Source organism: Morchella sextelata (genome assembly GCF_020137385.1).
Source record: "Morchella sextelata strain SCLS chromosome Unknown scls_10, whole genome shotgun sequence".
Lineage (NCBI taxonomy): Eukaryota > Fungi > Ascomycota > Pezizomycetes > Pezizales > Morchellaceae > Morchella > Morchella sextelata.
Genome location: NW_025408625.1, coordinates 1,687,775 through 1,704,194, shown reverse-complemented (window position 1 = coordinate 1,704,194; position 16,420 = coordinate 1,687,775). Strand labels below are relative to the sequence as shown.

The window sequence follows — 16,420 nt, the reverse complement described above, 5'->3', positions numbered from 1 at the left end:
GGCGGGCATTTGTGGTTAGACTGGACAACAACTGCGCTACTGGATCGTCGGCAAGCTCCCCGCAACCGGTCCCCGAACAGGAGACCCTGGCACTGGAGATGGCACGGATGAGGTGTATCTTGTTCCGATGGGCTGCACATAGTGGGAACTTTTCCTTTCGTGTGGACTTGCCTTAGGATGGTATCGCGGCAGTTTGATTTAATTGTGAGTGGCTTGCCTTGTTCTAGGGCTGCAGTTGGAATTTATTAGGACATATCCATCCCTGCAGAAAGTTTCTACTTCTATTGAAAAAAGGTAGTTTGGGATTTTAACACATGATCGTTGCCAGAAGCTTTGAGGTACATTAGCGGGGGTTAGTAAAAAAGATTGCAAAAAACGCAGCAGGGTTCTGTTTGATGTTTAGTCCCAATTGCAGCTTGCGATTGGCAGAGTGAGAGAGAGAGAAATATAGCCTTGGAACAATAATATTAATCAACCCTCATCGCGCTAACACACCAGAATTAGCCAAAGTCGACAACTTCTCATTCCACCAAACCATGAAACCTTCAAAAGAGAAAGAAATGCTATCCAAAGCTCATATCAATTGAGGACATTGGTGATGATATGTCGAAAGGAAATTGGCAAGCCCACCCTATTCTTTTTCTATTTTATTTTTTGACTTTCCTGGTCTGACATTTTATAAATTAACTTGGCTGGTATATTAGCTTCAGTATTGCTATGGTCTGCATTGAGGTGCAAATTTCGATTCCGTTAATTGGGACCTCACAGTCAACTAAGTCTTCAATTGCAATGCTTCCAAGCTCGATTAAAACTTCAGATCTATCAGGATAGTACACTGGTTATAAGTAGTTTTGTCGATTCCCTCAATAATGGTCAATTGACCCCTTCTGACACAAAACTCATGTATCACCTATCAACATCTACTGATTCCAATATCACCTCCGCCTGGTGACACGAAAAGTTCGATATCCAGCACAATTTCAGGCTAGCATCCGTGTACCACCACTATCAATGTATGCACCACCTATGCCATGCAAGCTCCACTCCACCCAAATCTCAAGGATGCATAAGTGTTGTCATGCTGAGAACCAGTCAGGCGTATGCAAATTCTCCGAAAGATCAGCCCATACCGTCCCTAGTCTGTATATGGTAGCACAGAAAGCCTCACCTTAACGAGGCTGGGCACGTATATATAGAGAGTTATTGGTGGCCCCTACATACGGGTATCATTTCCATGGCGTAAGAACTCTCACATCTACTTGTATTTAGCAAAAGGATTTCTGCAGCTTCTACGGCCGGCCGGCCGGAGAAGAGAATATGCACAGAGAAGCAGGGCATGAGCCATTGGGGCTATGAGTTACTTTGTTGGGCTCATTATGGGGGTTCTAGTCGTGATCGATCCTCGGAATATCTCATACCAGTGCCGAAAGACACACGTCTGACGCAAACACATACAAAGAGCACGTTGGATATGCCGGAGGAGGTCCGTCCGATGCTAGCCACATATCCGGACAATTCAACCCGAGGAAAAAATTGGGGAGAGAGGCGAGACTGGGTTGCTTATGTATTTATGACAGCCTTTATCGAACGTAGAACCCGGATTTGTGAAGGGAGGGAGAGAATCCGGGGAGTGGATAAACTTGAAGCGGGGGAGAGGGTAAAGGGCAAGAGGTCTGGAAACTATGGATGACGGATATACGGATCTAGGTATTCACTTTGTATCAAGTGGTACCTGTGACCTGACCCGGTGCTATTTCGGAAGTTGCACCGTACTATTGAGAGCATGGGGTTTATTTGGACTTATGTTATGAATATATCATCGGTACTGGGCTGTATGGGATCCGGACCTGGGGAGATGTGAGGTACTCTCCCAGCTAGCATCTTCCCTGACGCCCCGGACCAATCACTCCAGGCCTCCGAGGGTCACGGAGATTGTTACATGTTGGCTCTGTAGTATTTGGATATAACAGATAAGTCTCGGCACTCCGGCTGGTAGTCCTTTGGGCTTATGAGGTGGCTAAGATTGCAGCCTTAGTAAGTTACATATCAAATATAAAAACGATATGTCAGCGACTCCCAGCTGGCGTTACTAAATGCCGTTTCTTACTTACGGAGCACTCGGTCTAGTCTGGTCTGTAACGTTCCGTTAACATATATGTATGACCTTATCCCATATGAGACTATACAGGAACATTCACCAAGGCCAAGTATACATAACTATAAAGCGAGTAATGTGTCTCCCATATATATTATATATATATAGATTACTTTTTATACCTCCTCGGCTGGGCTTGTGATATCACAGGCTAGTCCGGGTCAAGTCATTCGGTACCGCAGGAAGCTCTGGATACGTTTTAGTTTAATACCATCCACTCTGAAGAGTTCACACATACCTGGAGTGTTTCAGAGTATATATAATCTGAAGTCAATGATCCGAGTCACACTTCATGTGTCTCCGGCAAGCATCAACCCTTACTTTACTATTAGCCCCGAGCATTTCGTTAATTGACCTTGCTCCAGACCTCTCAAGCTGACTGATGCAAACCCATCAATTAATGTTTTTCGGTACCTTCGGGAATAATCAGCCGGGTTATATCGATCCATCAAGTTAGGCTGTAGCTCAGATGCATGGACCCGAGTCCATATATATATGAGACGAACGATCTGCAATCCAGCGTGTCTGGGGATTACTTAGGGAGTAGCGTTAGTTATGTTAGGGGGGCTTAATGTGGGTTAGGCTTAAAACAAGGTTTTAAGCATATTGCTCCGCGATTATCTATCTGGTCTTTGAGCTAGATCTCCGTGGTGTGTATGGGTGAATGTGGTCATTGACATTGACAGATGCATAATACGTCCTCTGTCGGCTGAAATGGAAAGCAACAGTGGATACCTCCAATTGGGAGCCATGGGCATATGATGAAGGTTAAAGTAAGTACTTTATGTCGTTTGCGAGAATAGCCAATAGATGATATATCGTAGTTCTGGATTTGGTCACGAAACATGTGTTTTTTCTCCAAACTGTCACTCGTCTAGACAAATCTGGTCTAGCCCGATTAGGCTGAATTGTAACACTGGAAAATGTTATTTCTGGCCACAAATATCATTGTTTCGGGAGGGGTGGTTCGATTTGTGCACCCTTAAATCAATTATTGTGCGGAGACAGCGGAGCGATCCAAGCGTGCGTGCCAATTTCGCCATTCGGAGACTTTCCCTCGATGTGGAGTAAATATGTGGGCCCTGGACATTGAAATTATTGGGTGTAGGTAATATGAGAAGGATTTTGTGACATGTCTTACCGTTCATCTGATGATAATATAGCAGAAAGATCAAGAGGAGGGGGGTCGGAGGAGGGGGAGGTCGAGGGGGAGGGGGAGGTACGTAGTCGTGATAGTACTCTCAAGTCAATTGATCAAGAGCCTCTAGTGTAGTCATTGATCCAGGTAACCTCATGTCTGGTAGAGAAATAGTATGTCTTGTGGGTGGTAGTAGTATGGTATGATGTATCATGTACATGTATGTACCCCTCGACCGTTCCCTTGGTGAATGTTACAAACCGTCACCTCCGCAATGCATGCTATAAGCGCAAGCGGGATGCTCTGCTCCCACCCACTACGAATTTCTCGGGCTGGGAACCAATCACAACGTCCGCTGTCAACCACCATGCATATCCACCCCTAACCACTCCAGACAGGGGTAACTGGCAGCCCGCGTTCAGATTCCGGAGTGTAGGCCCGTCTGCTCCGACACCCCACAAATATGCTATGCCTGCAACAAAACGTGAGCCACGGACCGTATGCTCCGGCGGGCTTATTAGGTATGTATGTGCTGTTTTTTCGTTTTTTTCTGTTGGATGGGAGAGGTTCTACCATTGTACCGCATCGCATCGCAGCCTCATCCTTTTCTTCTTTTACTGACATGATGTAGCTTTGTAGCTCTGTTTGGTAGTTGAGCTGCTGGCCCGAGACTCCCCTATGCTTTTGATAATTGCGCCGATATTCCCCTTCAACAAACGTTGGTGCTTGGCGAGCAGCTAATGACTAGCCAGCCAATTGGATTACATTCATGACCATGTTAGCTGAGGAGTTTTGTTGAGTAGACAAAATATTTAGTATACTCATGGGTGGATATTCTTTTTTCCTCTTCTGCGTTTTTCCCGGATCACTCCCCCGGAAGAATCGTCTCCAATCCGGCGACGATCTCCCAGCGAGCGAGTGACCGCCGAGAGAGAAGGCCGCCGCAAGATAGATGAACGAGATCGGACATATATCAATATTGCCGGGTGGTGCAAGGAACAAATGCGCAATAGTCAGCTTGAGTGGGGGATGGGATAGATGTTTACTGAAGTTAGCAGGCGCGCAGGATAAAGACAGCACCTCTACATACTTAGTCGACAGAAATCTTATATGAAGAGCTCCTCCTTTCCCTACGTACTGGGAAATGTTATAAAGTCAACCCTCTCCGCAGTACGCAGCTTTAACAGGAGAAAACAGCCTTTTTAGAAAGACAACGCCCCCCCACTCTACCACATCTACTTCAGTTCCCTCCACTCGCTGTTCAGCTTTATAATTCTCACCCATATAACACATATTGAGATAAACGGACCCGGCACCGTTCTCCGGCCGCAAACACCGCAACAACGGGTTCCAGCTTAAGTAAAAGGGTTTCTACCTCGAAATCCAAGTCACAGTCTCCTCCAAAAATCAAGGACAAGGAGACAATGACTGGACAGAAGGTAGCAGATTATTCGCAGGGGAATGACAGGGTGAGGGATCTGCTGTCGAAGCTCACTTTGGAGCAGAAGGTAAGACTCTTCCACTTCCGATTACTCCCCATACTCCTTTTTCTTGCTTCTTCATTATTTGAGATTCATGGATGACTGGCCGGAGTATGTTTGTTGGCTATAATTGGTGTATGATCTAATGAGTGGTGGCGGTTGATTATATAGGTCTCACTTCTGGCCGCTCAGGATTTCTGGCGCACTCAGGCTATCCCCGAACACGGGATTCCCGCGCTCAAAGTTACTGACGGCCCTAACGGAGCTCGTGGAGAGTTCTTCACCGACGGCACACCCGTAAGTTCTTTCCTCGCCCCCTATCCTACCATACTGGTAGCCGCTAGTCCGCTGACAACCCGTTGAAGGCAGCTCTCTTCCCCTGCGGTGTGTCACTCGCCGCCACCTGGAACACCGATCTCCTCTACTCCGTCGGCAGCACCCTCGCGCTCGAGACCAAAGCCCGTCAAGCGCAGGTACTCCTAGCCCCCACAGTATGCATGCACCGATCGCCGCTCGGTGGGCGCAACTTCGAGTCGTTCTCTGAGGACCCCTACTTCACGGGTAAGATGTCCGCCGCTTATATCAACGGGCTGCAGAGCGGCGGGGTGGGCGCAACCATCAAGCACTTTGTGGCCAACGAGCAGGAGACGTGGAGGATGAGTGTGGACTCGGTGGTAGAGGAGCGCCCGCTGAGGGAGATATATCTGAAGCCGTTTGAGATTACGATGAGAGAGGCAAGGCCTTGGGCGGTCATGTCCAGTTATAACTTGGTGAATGGCTTCCATGCAGATATGAACGAGTTTATACTCAGGAAGGTTCTCAGGGGCGATTGGAAGTTTGAAGGGTATGCCGCATCCCACAATCTTGACCCAAGCTGTAGGAGTACTAACAGGTCAATGATAGCCTTGTCATGTCTGACTGGGGTGGTACAAACTCTACCGTTCAATCCATCAAAGCCGGTGTCGACCTTGAAATGCCTGGGCCTTCCAAGGTCCGCGGAAAACTCGCCCTTGAAGCCTTAAAACGCGGCGAGCTCACCGAAGCCGACATCGAAGAGTGCGCTGCCCGCGTCCTTGCTTGGATCGAGCGTTGCGGGCGCTTCGACCTCCCCGCCGAGGAGCCGGAGGAGAAGGCACTTGACACCCAAGAGACTCGAGACCTAATTAGACAGGCAGGCGTAGAGGGAATTACACTTCTGAAGAACGAGAATAACACTCTCCCAATTGGATCGGATGTCAAGAGGATTGCCTTGATTGGGCCGAATGTGAAGCAGGCTATTGCCGGTGGTGGTGGGAGCGCAAGTCTAAAGCCCTATTATCTAACAACGCCGTTTGATAGCATCACTGCCTTGTCGGGAGTGGAGATTGTCTATGCCCAGGGCGCGCAGACGGACAAGTGGCTCCCACTCGCGAGCAACGTGTGCACCACGCCATCGGGTAAGCCCGGGGTCGTGCTGGAGTTCTACAAAGGAGATAAGTTCGAAGGGGCGCCAATGTTTATCCAGAACAGGCCCAAAACGGATCTCTTCCTATGGGATAACGCCCCGAAGGAGGTGCTTCCAGAGTATTCGTTCCGTGTCAAGACGGTCATTACACCAGAGACTTCCGGGAAGCATACGTTTGGACTGTCGAGTGTCGGGCCAGCAAAGATGTATGTAAATGGGGAGCTACTGATTGATAACTGGGAGTGGACAGAGGCTGGAGAAGCTATGTTTGAGGGATCAATTGAGGTCAATGAGTCGACATATCTTGAGGCCGGGAAGAAAGTCGACATCCTCATTGAGAGCACGAACGAGGTCCGCCCAACACCCAAGGCTGGCGAGAAGACCCACGGATATGGTGGATGCCGGATTGGGTATATTGAGCGACCTGATAAGGACTTTATCGCTGAAGCGGCGGAGGTAGCAGCTAGCGCTGATGTAGCGGTTGTTATCGTTGGACTGGATGCCGAGTGGGAGTCGGAAGGATATGACAGACAGACGATGGATCTCCCTAAAGACGGGAACCAGGACCGCCTCATTGCTGCTGTGGCAAAGGCAAACCCAAGAACAGTGGTTGTAAACCAGTCCGGTACCCCTATCACCATGCCATGGGCAGACGACGTACATGCAATAGTTCAGGCCTGGTATCAAGGACAGGAGGCCGGGAACGCTCTCGCCGATGTTCTTCTGGGATTGGCAAACCCCAGCGGAAAGCTGCCTGTCACCTTCCCGAAACGATTGGAGGATAATCCGGCATACCATAACTGGCCGGGTGAGCATCGTCGTGTGGTATATGGGGAGGGCATCTATATCGGGTACCGACACTACGAGCGTGCCAAGATCGAGCCACAATTTGTGTTTGGACACGGTCTCTCATACACCACTTTTGATTATGGAAAGCCTACAATCAGCGGTACCATCCTGACAGAAAATAACGCATTAACCATCTCAGTTCCTGTGACAAACACCGGCTCTAGAGCTGGAAAGGAGTCGGTGCAACTGTACATCCGTGATCCAAAGTCCCGATTACCAAGACCAGACAAGGAATTACAAGCATTTGGAAAAGTTGATTTGGAGCCTGGCCAAACCAAGATAGTTGATCTAAAGATCAACAAGTATTCAGTTGGGTACTACGATACTTCATTAAGCGGATGGATCGCCGAGGAAGGCGAATTCGAAGCTGTTGTAGGAGCTTCATCTGCAGATATCAAGTAAGAGCATCTCACCTTTTATCTTTAAAAATATCGTTACTAAATATTTTAGGGGCTCGATTTCGTTCGAAGTAAAAGAATCATTTACCTGGGTTTTTTAGATGGACTCACTACTGGTGGTTTTTCTTTATCGGGAGTTCTTTCTCTCGCACTTTCCCTACATATCCTCTTGGTTTCTTTCTTGTACTACGCCTTTTTGTCTGTTTCAAATAAAAATGATCTAACATCTTCTCGCGAAGTGAGTTTTCTATTGACGTACGTGCTCGTTTGGACATAACGAATAAAATAATTAAATGAACGTGTTTTCTAGCTATCTGTGATTTACCGAGTGATAATCCATGAATAGAGCGGGTGTATTTCTTAAAAATGAGACAGGGGGTTTTATACCTTGTTCAAATGCGTTCCGTATTCTCCAAACGCCAAAGTTCCTCCCATTTCGTATCCAATTTGTCTTTGTCCCACTCCAACATAGCTCCAACCGCGATTTTGGCGCTATCAACCATCCGTTTCATCACACTGCCACTTTCGGCAGACGTCCTCACATCTAATCCGTTAAAGGCACCAAATGTTGATTTGTATTGATATCCTTCCAAGCGCTTTATAATTTTCATGATCTTGCTAGGCGGTAATGGGATCTACCGGATTCGCGAATCAGAAGGGTAAATGATCAGCAAGTGGTAAGGCCTGGATAGGAAAAGCGTGAATACCATGTTCGGAATAGACCACATGAAACTGTAGGTTGCAGTCCCTGGAAGTCGGTCCACGTGATAAAGAGCAGACTAGATTATCATAAACACACGTCCGTTTACACGACATCACATGGGGAAACATACAGGCACAGTCACAATCGAATCCGCAATAAACAGCACAGCCCCGGGCTTGTAATGTAGCACCATACTCCCTGGAAAATGGCCACCAACTTTGATAGCTACGAGACCACTATAATCTCGCAGAGGCTGGAAAGTGGGGGTATTTATCTTTCCGAATGATATTGTATCGTCGTGCCGGCAGAGCCAAGGATAATCTTCACTGGCTATATAAACTGGGCAATTAAAGGTACGAGCCCACACTGCGTATGTAGTATAATAATGGGGGTGAGATATTATAATCGCTTTCAGGCCGCCAAGGATATCTATCTGTGCAGGTGATAATGTTAATCTTAAGGGCTTCCAAGGAAGATATTTATTGGGTAAGCTACCATATCAATAGTGTCTTGGTCAAGGTAGGCGATCAGGTCCCAGAGAATATTGCCCCTTTCGGTTTGTATGAGAAACGCCCGTTGCCCAATCGCAAACTGTTAAATATGAGCCAAAATATGTTCAAATGCCTAGGATGAATGCGCCACCTTTGGTTCGGTCCAAATTGAGATGATCAGATTATTCTCAGGATCTCTCGCAGTGTTGTTACAGTAATTGCCTGAGTATTTGAGATCACCTAGGGTGGTAAAAGTTTGTCCACTGGGAGGGACGAACTGACGGGGGTCCTACATGCATGGCTGTTTAGAATAGCTAGCAAGACGAAGAATGTGTAACGTGGGGGCAGGAGCATACATCACAGATACGGCACTTGGTGAGGGAAGTACGGTCATCGGTGTCGAATTGAGTCCCGCAAGCTGTGCAGATGAGGAGAGAGTCGTCTGAATCGCTAGCCATTGTTGTCTGAAGAAGTAGGTTAGATGCATGGTACCAGCACAGCACCGAGGTCAATTCATGTGGTTATGGTGGGGAAGAGGCGATAAGATATTAGATTAGATCGATAAGATAGGGTTTTTGTGTTACAATCAATTGGATTAATTGAAGTAGTCACGCACGGGCACCTTTAGTACCTTTAATTATATAAACCAATTGCAATGACCTGCATCTATGCCTAACAGCTATATAAAGTTCTCGAAAGTCACTCATGAGTTTGCGCTCAGTACAAAGTTCACATCCCCTTCACTCGCCCCGCCTACACACACTGCTTCAAATGGGCTATCCCCACACACTGCTCTAGCTGCCCTTATACACCCCTCCCATCTACCCTTAGATACGTTAATTGTTGCGCCCGCCACTGTTGTCGTAAGGTCGAATCTTGCGGTCCCACTGGCACCGCTGGTGCTCGCCGGTGAGCCTTGGCATTTTGTTATTGCGCCGGCGATACCACCGCAGATTGCGAGCGTGGCAACATTGATATCATGGGAGTCGAGAGTTCTAGCATCAGGTTAGCTCTAGGTTATTTGTGAATTGGGCTGCGTGGTTTTGTGGGGTGGGCGGGCGAGTGTGAGTAGGCTTTACGTAGAGGGGTCGGTACAGGTTGAGGAAGAGATAGCGGCGGGATTGACGGAGGTATTGGCTCGGCGATTGAGGGATAGGGTAAGAGATGGGGTGACGAAAGCTTGAATGAGGAGAAAAAGAGAAATAGTAGATAGCATTTGATGGTAATGTTTAATATTGGGTGCCGGTTATATATGTGTGTATTAATGAGTTGAACTCGAAAGGTATTGGTTTTTGGCTTTAGTATAAGGTTAGGGTGTATATGTGGAAATAGATGCACAGAAAAGATTCGCTAGAAGACAAATTATCAGATACAAGTAACAGTCTTTATATTCTTGAGTTCTGTTGTCGTGATATCCCCAGGCCAATAATGACACCAGTATGAAACCACACATGTCGCGGGTTCCCACAAACGCCCTCTGTCTCGGCCCCCAATGTAGTTTCCAGATACTGTAGCTTAAACTGATCAAGGATCTCAAGTATCTTTTCGTGACCATTTCTTCCGCTTGAGAATAGTGACTTGGTGCTTTCTGTGCATGTGCGCGGTACGATGGGCCATGGGCTAGGGATATCGATCGTGGCCCACACATGCGCGCGCATGCTACATGCACAGGACCCTGCCACCACAACAAATAGCCCTAATTCAGGCCCAAGTTTTCATAAAACTCTCCTTGTCGCATATTGGTCATATATAGTTACGCAAAAGATCTCACCGGTAGCGATCAGCGACATAATATTCCATATTCAAAACTACGGTCCGTCCATTGAAAAACTCCGCCCCGGGCCGGCATCGACTAGACCATATTGCAGGAAAAACCGGTTATTGTTCCAACAACGGGTAATTATGCATATGAAGATTGACAAAATAGCGTAATATCGACTTACAGTTTCGTCAGTAATAGCACTGGAATATATAAGCTAAGCCACTAAGAAATATTTGCGAATTTGGTGTCCCTTATTACTGGGTGGACTGCGCTGCCCATCCGTCGAATATGTGCCCTTTTTCTGACAGTCGAAGGACATCTTCCACTTCATTGACTGGGCACCCTATTCAGCTTATTTCCCCGGTAGGTTGGATTATTTGTTGAGATCGAGGGTAACCGATCTTCCTGAAGGTATATCACCATGGAGGAAGAAACAACGAACGATAAATGAATACGAAAGAAGCGGTATGTATTGGAGCTTAAAAAAATAGTGGTTGTAAATGTAGGTCTACTAGTTGAAAGATAGATCGATAGGTTTAATTCGTTCTATCTCCAAGCTGCGTATACTGACATAGCTAGATATGTCAGTATTCTTTAATAACAGACCTGGATACATGAACCAATCCAGCGAGGATCACACACCTAATGGTATTTTGAGCTTCTTTACTTGATGCTGATCATTCTATTAGAGAATCTCTATTAAGAACTGTGTTCAGTTACTAGCTTGCGCGGAATTGTTCGCGCTTGCGCTCGGTGAAGTCATCTTGGGTGATCGATCTAAATAGCACCTGGGCTAGGCTAGACTTACCCAGCCCTAATATATTTCACGGCGGATATATCCTTCTATAAAATCGGGGTTAATCTTAGAAAAGTTTAATGACGTTGATAAGATGCGAGAGAAACAACCGTATGCGGAGTGATTCATGATCAACGTACACTAGAACATTCGCCGCAGATGTTGATCAGTAATTACACGTGTCCTGCTAGTTGAGCCGACGTACGACTTTGGTTATTATCACCATTTTTTAGTCTGGACCATGGCTCTGGTGTTTGGGCTCAAACTAGTGGGCTATGTTGAAGTCAATTCAAACCGCCACGATCCCGGTGATCAAATATGTAGACTGGTTCTGCAGTGCAGTTGAGACCAATTTTAAGTCGATTGCTATTGCATGCGCTTGAATCGATATATCCACAGCTCATATCAAGGTTAAACCTTCTCTGCGACCTGGATCGTAACCCAAATCGCGACCAGGACTAAAAGGTGTCTATACAGTTCAAATCAGATTTCGATACAACCGGCTTAGAACACTACATTACCGCCCGAATGGGTAAAAAAAATAAGCCTTATTTTGAGCTCTAAGACGTAGAAAAGCCTTAAATAAGGCATATGTCTCAAAAAAGCAAAAAATAAGCCTGTTTTGGGCGAAAGTACGACATTTTGCTCAGCATTATCTCTAAATCAAGCTCTTCTAAGACCTCTTCTGGTATTAGATTTATCGAATAAATAAGAATTAGTAAAATTCATCAGGATTATAGGCATTTACGGGTGCTAAGGCTGGGTTATGGTTAGGCACTTAGCAAATATTAAACCGTGTTCTTCCATCTGTTCTTTAATACCCTCCCCTCTACCTCTCTATCACCTCCGTCCCCTCTACTCTCCTAATCATCCCCCCCCCCCCCCCAATCTCCCAATCGTCAAAATTAATATCAAAACATGAGCTAATCAGCGAACCTAGCAGCAGCGAACCTAGCAGCAGCAGCAGCAGCAGCGAATCGAGCACCGAATACAGCACCAAATACAGCACCAAATACAGCACCAAATCGAGCACCAAATCCACCCAATTGAGCGAAATTAATAGGTCGATAGGCAGGTAGGCAGGTAGGCAGGTAGGCAGGTAGGCTGGTAGGCAGGTAGGTGGGTTAAATAGATTGTCTTAAATCAATGTACATATTAAATTCAGTATTAATAAAAACTTCATTTCCGAAATTCACTATGGCGAATAAGTGTAAAAGCATACCTATCAGGCTATCATGCTGATCTCACGAATAAACATTATTCAGCCTTACTTTTCACAAATACCTTAAATAAGACTGATCAAGCCCGCTAAGCCTTAAAATATTTTCAGATTATCAAAACCATAGTCTAATAAGGACCTTAAAAAGAAATAAGAGAAAATCGTCAAAAAAGGCAAATATCATGCTTATATAAGCGTAAAATAAGGCTTTAAAAAACACCCATGCGGGCGTTAAAGTACCTGAGTCAACGCAGTTTCGATCATATGCTAACTAACCTAATTATTGAAATGCATGTTCAAAAAAGTTTCTTCACCGGCACTATAGCTAAGTATTGATACCTGAAGAAGCCTTACGCAAAAGTGGTTCAAATGGCCATATGAGGATTTGAAGTTTTACTAACTATTAGACCCAATTTCTCCAATTGAAGTAAAAACCGATATTCACTGTCAGATGAGGAAACAATCGGAGATCTAGAACCGAAGTTGATTCAAGAACTAGAGATTCTCATGGCACAGAATCCACTTCAATGGAAGATTTCCTGCGCATGCGTGACTCAAGTTATCGAATATCTACTCTATTTTACTAAGTCTTTTAATTTTCCTAGTCTAGGCCTATAGGCTTCTTCGTGGTCAGGCTTCAGCAATCATTGTTTCCCTTAGGCTCCCTCATTTTGTTTAGCTATCCTATCAAACAATAGCATTTCTCTTGATTAGTCTCAAGAAGCTAGCAATATTCCAGGCCATGATTACACACGATAATCACATGACTTCACGGGTGCGATCAGGCATCTAGATCTTCAAGATATGTGAGTGATAGCCGCAATACCACATCAAGATAAAGCTTTCCCGCGTCCACGAACAAAAGGCCATGAACCTAGCCCTATCCTCCGGGCGCCAATGGAACTCTAGGCTATCCAGGTTTCCCCAGTGTGCGGAAGGGCCATATCTAGGTAGCGAATATTTGTTTTTCTGCTCATTGCGCAATATTTATCATTTCCCACGAGGGCCGACGCATGCAACGAAAAAAAAAAAAAAAAGACGCGGGGTTATGATCTTATCGAGCCCCCAGTTCCCCTTGTTGCTATTAAGCCTTCAACCTCGTGTCTTGAGCTCGTGCCTACCGTTAAGTTAGTATGTACTATATGTCGGATATGAGTTGTTGGTTTTTGTTTGCTTTTGTTATCTTATCATTGTGTCCGTAATCTTAGTTTGGGTTGTTGGTCGATTTATGAGAATAATGTACCGCCATAACTCGAAAAATTGGCTAGATCAAAATTACTTGTACGGGAAACTTCTGGTGCAGATCGATGCCATTCAACCAATCACTCAAGTGGCAATCCCTGGACGGAGATAGCCAATTTTTCGAGTTTTGGCGGTAGTAGCATCAACCTTATCAAGCAAGGTAGTGATCTTTTGACCGGGTAAAACATGGATCTTCGAATATAGAGGCCTTGTTCTTATTATGGTGCGCCCGCTCTTAAAGGTAACCGAAAAATGAGGCAAAGTCGATTGCCTAAGGCTTTTCAACAAAAAAAGTTAAAAAAAATCGGGTCATACAGATTGTAGTACTAGTGATAAACTTTAACTTGTATGACCAGATTTTTGATATCTATTCTAGTTGTGAAGCCTTAGAAGTTTGAAACTCCGCATTTTTGTATGTAAAAAGCGCCAAGACTGAGCAAAATGGAACAGTATTATACCCCCAAAAGCGAATTGTGGCAGGAATAAAGCAGGAATGCTAGAAATAGGCCTTCTGATTGGCCTAAAACTCACAATTGTTCCACTTCCAAATCCTGCCGTGTCACCTTTAAGAGTGTGCGCACCATACTCTAAGGTTATCTGCTCGTCCTACCAGTTCAGCCATCTTACGTACAGGACTAGAAGACGACTAGCATCAAGTAAGTGTAACAATTGTGCAATCTTGACGCGACGGCCCCAGGGGATCAAAACGATCTACAAACCCGTAACCAAAGTTAGCGTAATAAATCGGTATCTCTTGAAAAGAAGAATATGGTCAGTTACACGAGATCCTGGAACGAATCATAGGAGGTAAACCTCTCTCTTCGTCGTATCAAATCTCGGGGAAACCCTTTAGAATAACCCTAACCCTACTCAATATAATTTCTCGATATGACTCAAATATTTTGTTGTTCTGGCTTTCCCCGTTGGAGAATGAATTTGTTGTTCTTAGTGCGGGGTATTCGTAACCAGAAATATGCGATACCGAATGGTTTGGTTAGATTCTTTATCAACCAGTTCTGGATCTTGTTCATCATCGGAATTCTCCAATTGAGTCGGTGGCTCCTTATATCGTTGATCTCATGGTGCCTAAAATAATAATAAAGTTGGAGAAGAGCTCATCATGGAATACGAGACGCAATTTCAAACGAAATCAATATAAAACATGGTTTGCAACATATTGCTGGTGTTGTGATATGCGATATTCCGAATATGGCTAGGGCGTAGTTATTCTTGAAGTGGATCGGGGCTAGTTAAACTAGAATTAACTGCCAAACCGAAATTCGCACACAAAACTCCACAGCATCGTCAGCCAGCAAATACTTGCTAACATGAGGAGCCCATACTTAGCATAAAACCTCAAACTCCACAGCCTCTAATATGACCAACAAACCACTGCATTAAGCCCACAAATCGAAAAGAAGAAAAACAAACCACGAAACTAAGTCAAGACCAAAAGCGGCTGTAGCGTCAGATGACTAAGCTAACTGAGATATGGATCATGACCAGCGCAAAGACATATTGCTCGGGCAGTGCCAGCAGAGTATGTGGCAAGATCGAGGGCCCTTATTTGAGGTACCTCACTCTGCAATGGTATAGATAGCTGAGGAGGCACCGTACTTATCTTTGTCGCGTGGGTGTAACTGCCTGGGGGTACAAGTTAAGTTTCCTCATGCCGAGTGATGAGTCGTGCATGCAAGACTCAAGTAAGGGGGGCATCTTGATTATATTCCGCTGCGTGGCAAAAACAGCAACCCACTTCTTAGGCAAAGCTTCGATGGGGAAGTAAGCGTGGATTCCCGATCCAGCCTACCCTCTGGTGCCTCGACAATCGACGATATAGTTTGATCCTGCTGCGCTGCATGACAACAAAAGGAGGATTCCTGCCGGAGTTTTTATTTTTGTTTAAATTCCTTTTTGTAGAAGCAGGTACCGTTTTCTGGTTCTGGGTCACAGAGACATCGGTGGTGGAGAAGGAGGGACTCCGAGGGAGGTCGTCGACTCGGAGGGTCAACCACCCTCTACTCATCTAGACTAGTGTAACGAAGACAGGGAGACCTCGTGGCCTGGTGTGGTTTATGAATATAGGAGGACCCTTAAAAAGTATGCCAAGATGTCAGTGCGGAACAGGGCTGAGAGCCTATCGTGGCTCACGTCTGAAACATGGAAGTCTCAGAAAAGCTTGGGCACCGAGACTTCGACCAGCGCCACAGTTCTGTCTGACTCGCTGGAAGGCTGTATGTTTCATTGCGGAATGGCGTGATGGCAGGATCGGTTCTCGGCTGATCAGGAACTTACCGGCGAAAAGACTGTGGTTAGTGAAATGGTTTCCCCCTGTTTGGGTGGGTAGGTACCTACTGATGTCTTGCATGCAGAACGGCCGGCTGGGCTGGAAGGTTGATAGAGAGAGAGGGAATCCGGAGGAGGTACGAAGCTTGTAAGACATCATGTCAGGGCGGAGTGGGTACATACTTGTGAGAATCTCTCTAGAGGTACATACCTGACCCTTGATACCCAATGGCTCTAAAACTCAGCCCTTGCCATTGAGCACTAGTACTGCACTCATTATCCGCTCGTTGCGACGGGCGTGACTTTGGTCTTGTTACCAGTGCACCTACTAGAGTGCTGCATGCCCGATTTCCAGATCCCTACTGGTAGTGTATGTACCCATGGCCAGGTAATTATAAAGTACATGTATCTCCACTAGAGTACTGTATCTGCAATAGCCACGGTATGTACACAATA

The 16,420-nt window shown here is 45.8% G+C and overlaps 2 protein-coding genes across 2 annotated transcripts; one reads left to right on the top strand and one right to left on the bottom strand.

Annotated features, from left to right (window-relative positions):
• Positions 1-4,717: 4,717 nt before the first annotated feature.
• Positions 4,718-7,469, top strand: H6S33_001422 (uncharacterized protein; the record flags this gene model as incomplete). Its single annotated transcript, XM_044832798.1, has 4 exons — positions 4,718-4,801; positions 4,946-5,071; positions 5,140-5,618; positions 5,678-7,469. 4 exons carry the CDS (start codon positions 4,718-4,720, stop codon positions 7,467-7,469), a joined length of 2,481 nt encoding a protein of 826 aa, XP_044694389.1.
• Positions 7,470-7,857: 388 nt separating this feature from the next.
• H6S33_001421 (uncharacterized protein) lies at positions 7,858-9,117 on the bottom strand (the record flags this gene model as incomplete). The annotated part of the gene is made up of 6 exons (XM_044832797.1): positions 7,858-8,100; positions 8,173-8,244; positions 8,299-8,601; positions 8,664-8,759; positions 8,811-8,948; positions 9,016-9,117. 6 exons carry the CDS (start codon positions 9,115-9,117, stop codon positions 7,858-7,860), a joined length of 954 nt encoding a protein of 317 aa, XP_044694388.1.
• Positions 9,118-16,420: the final 7,303 nt, after the last annotated feature.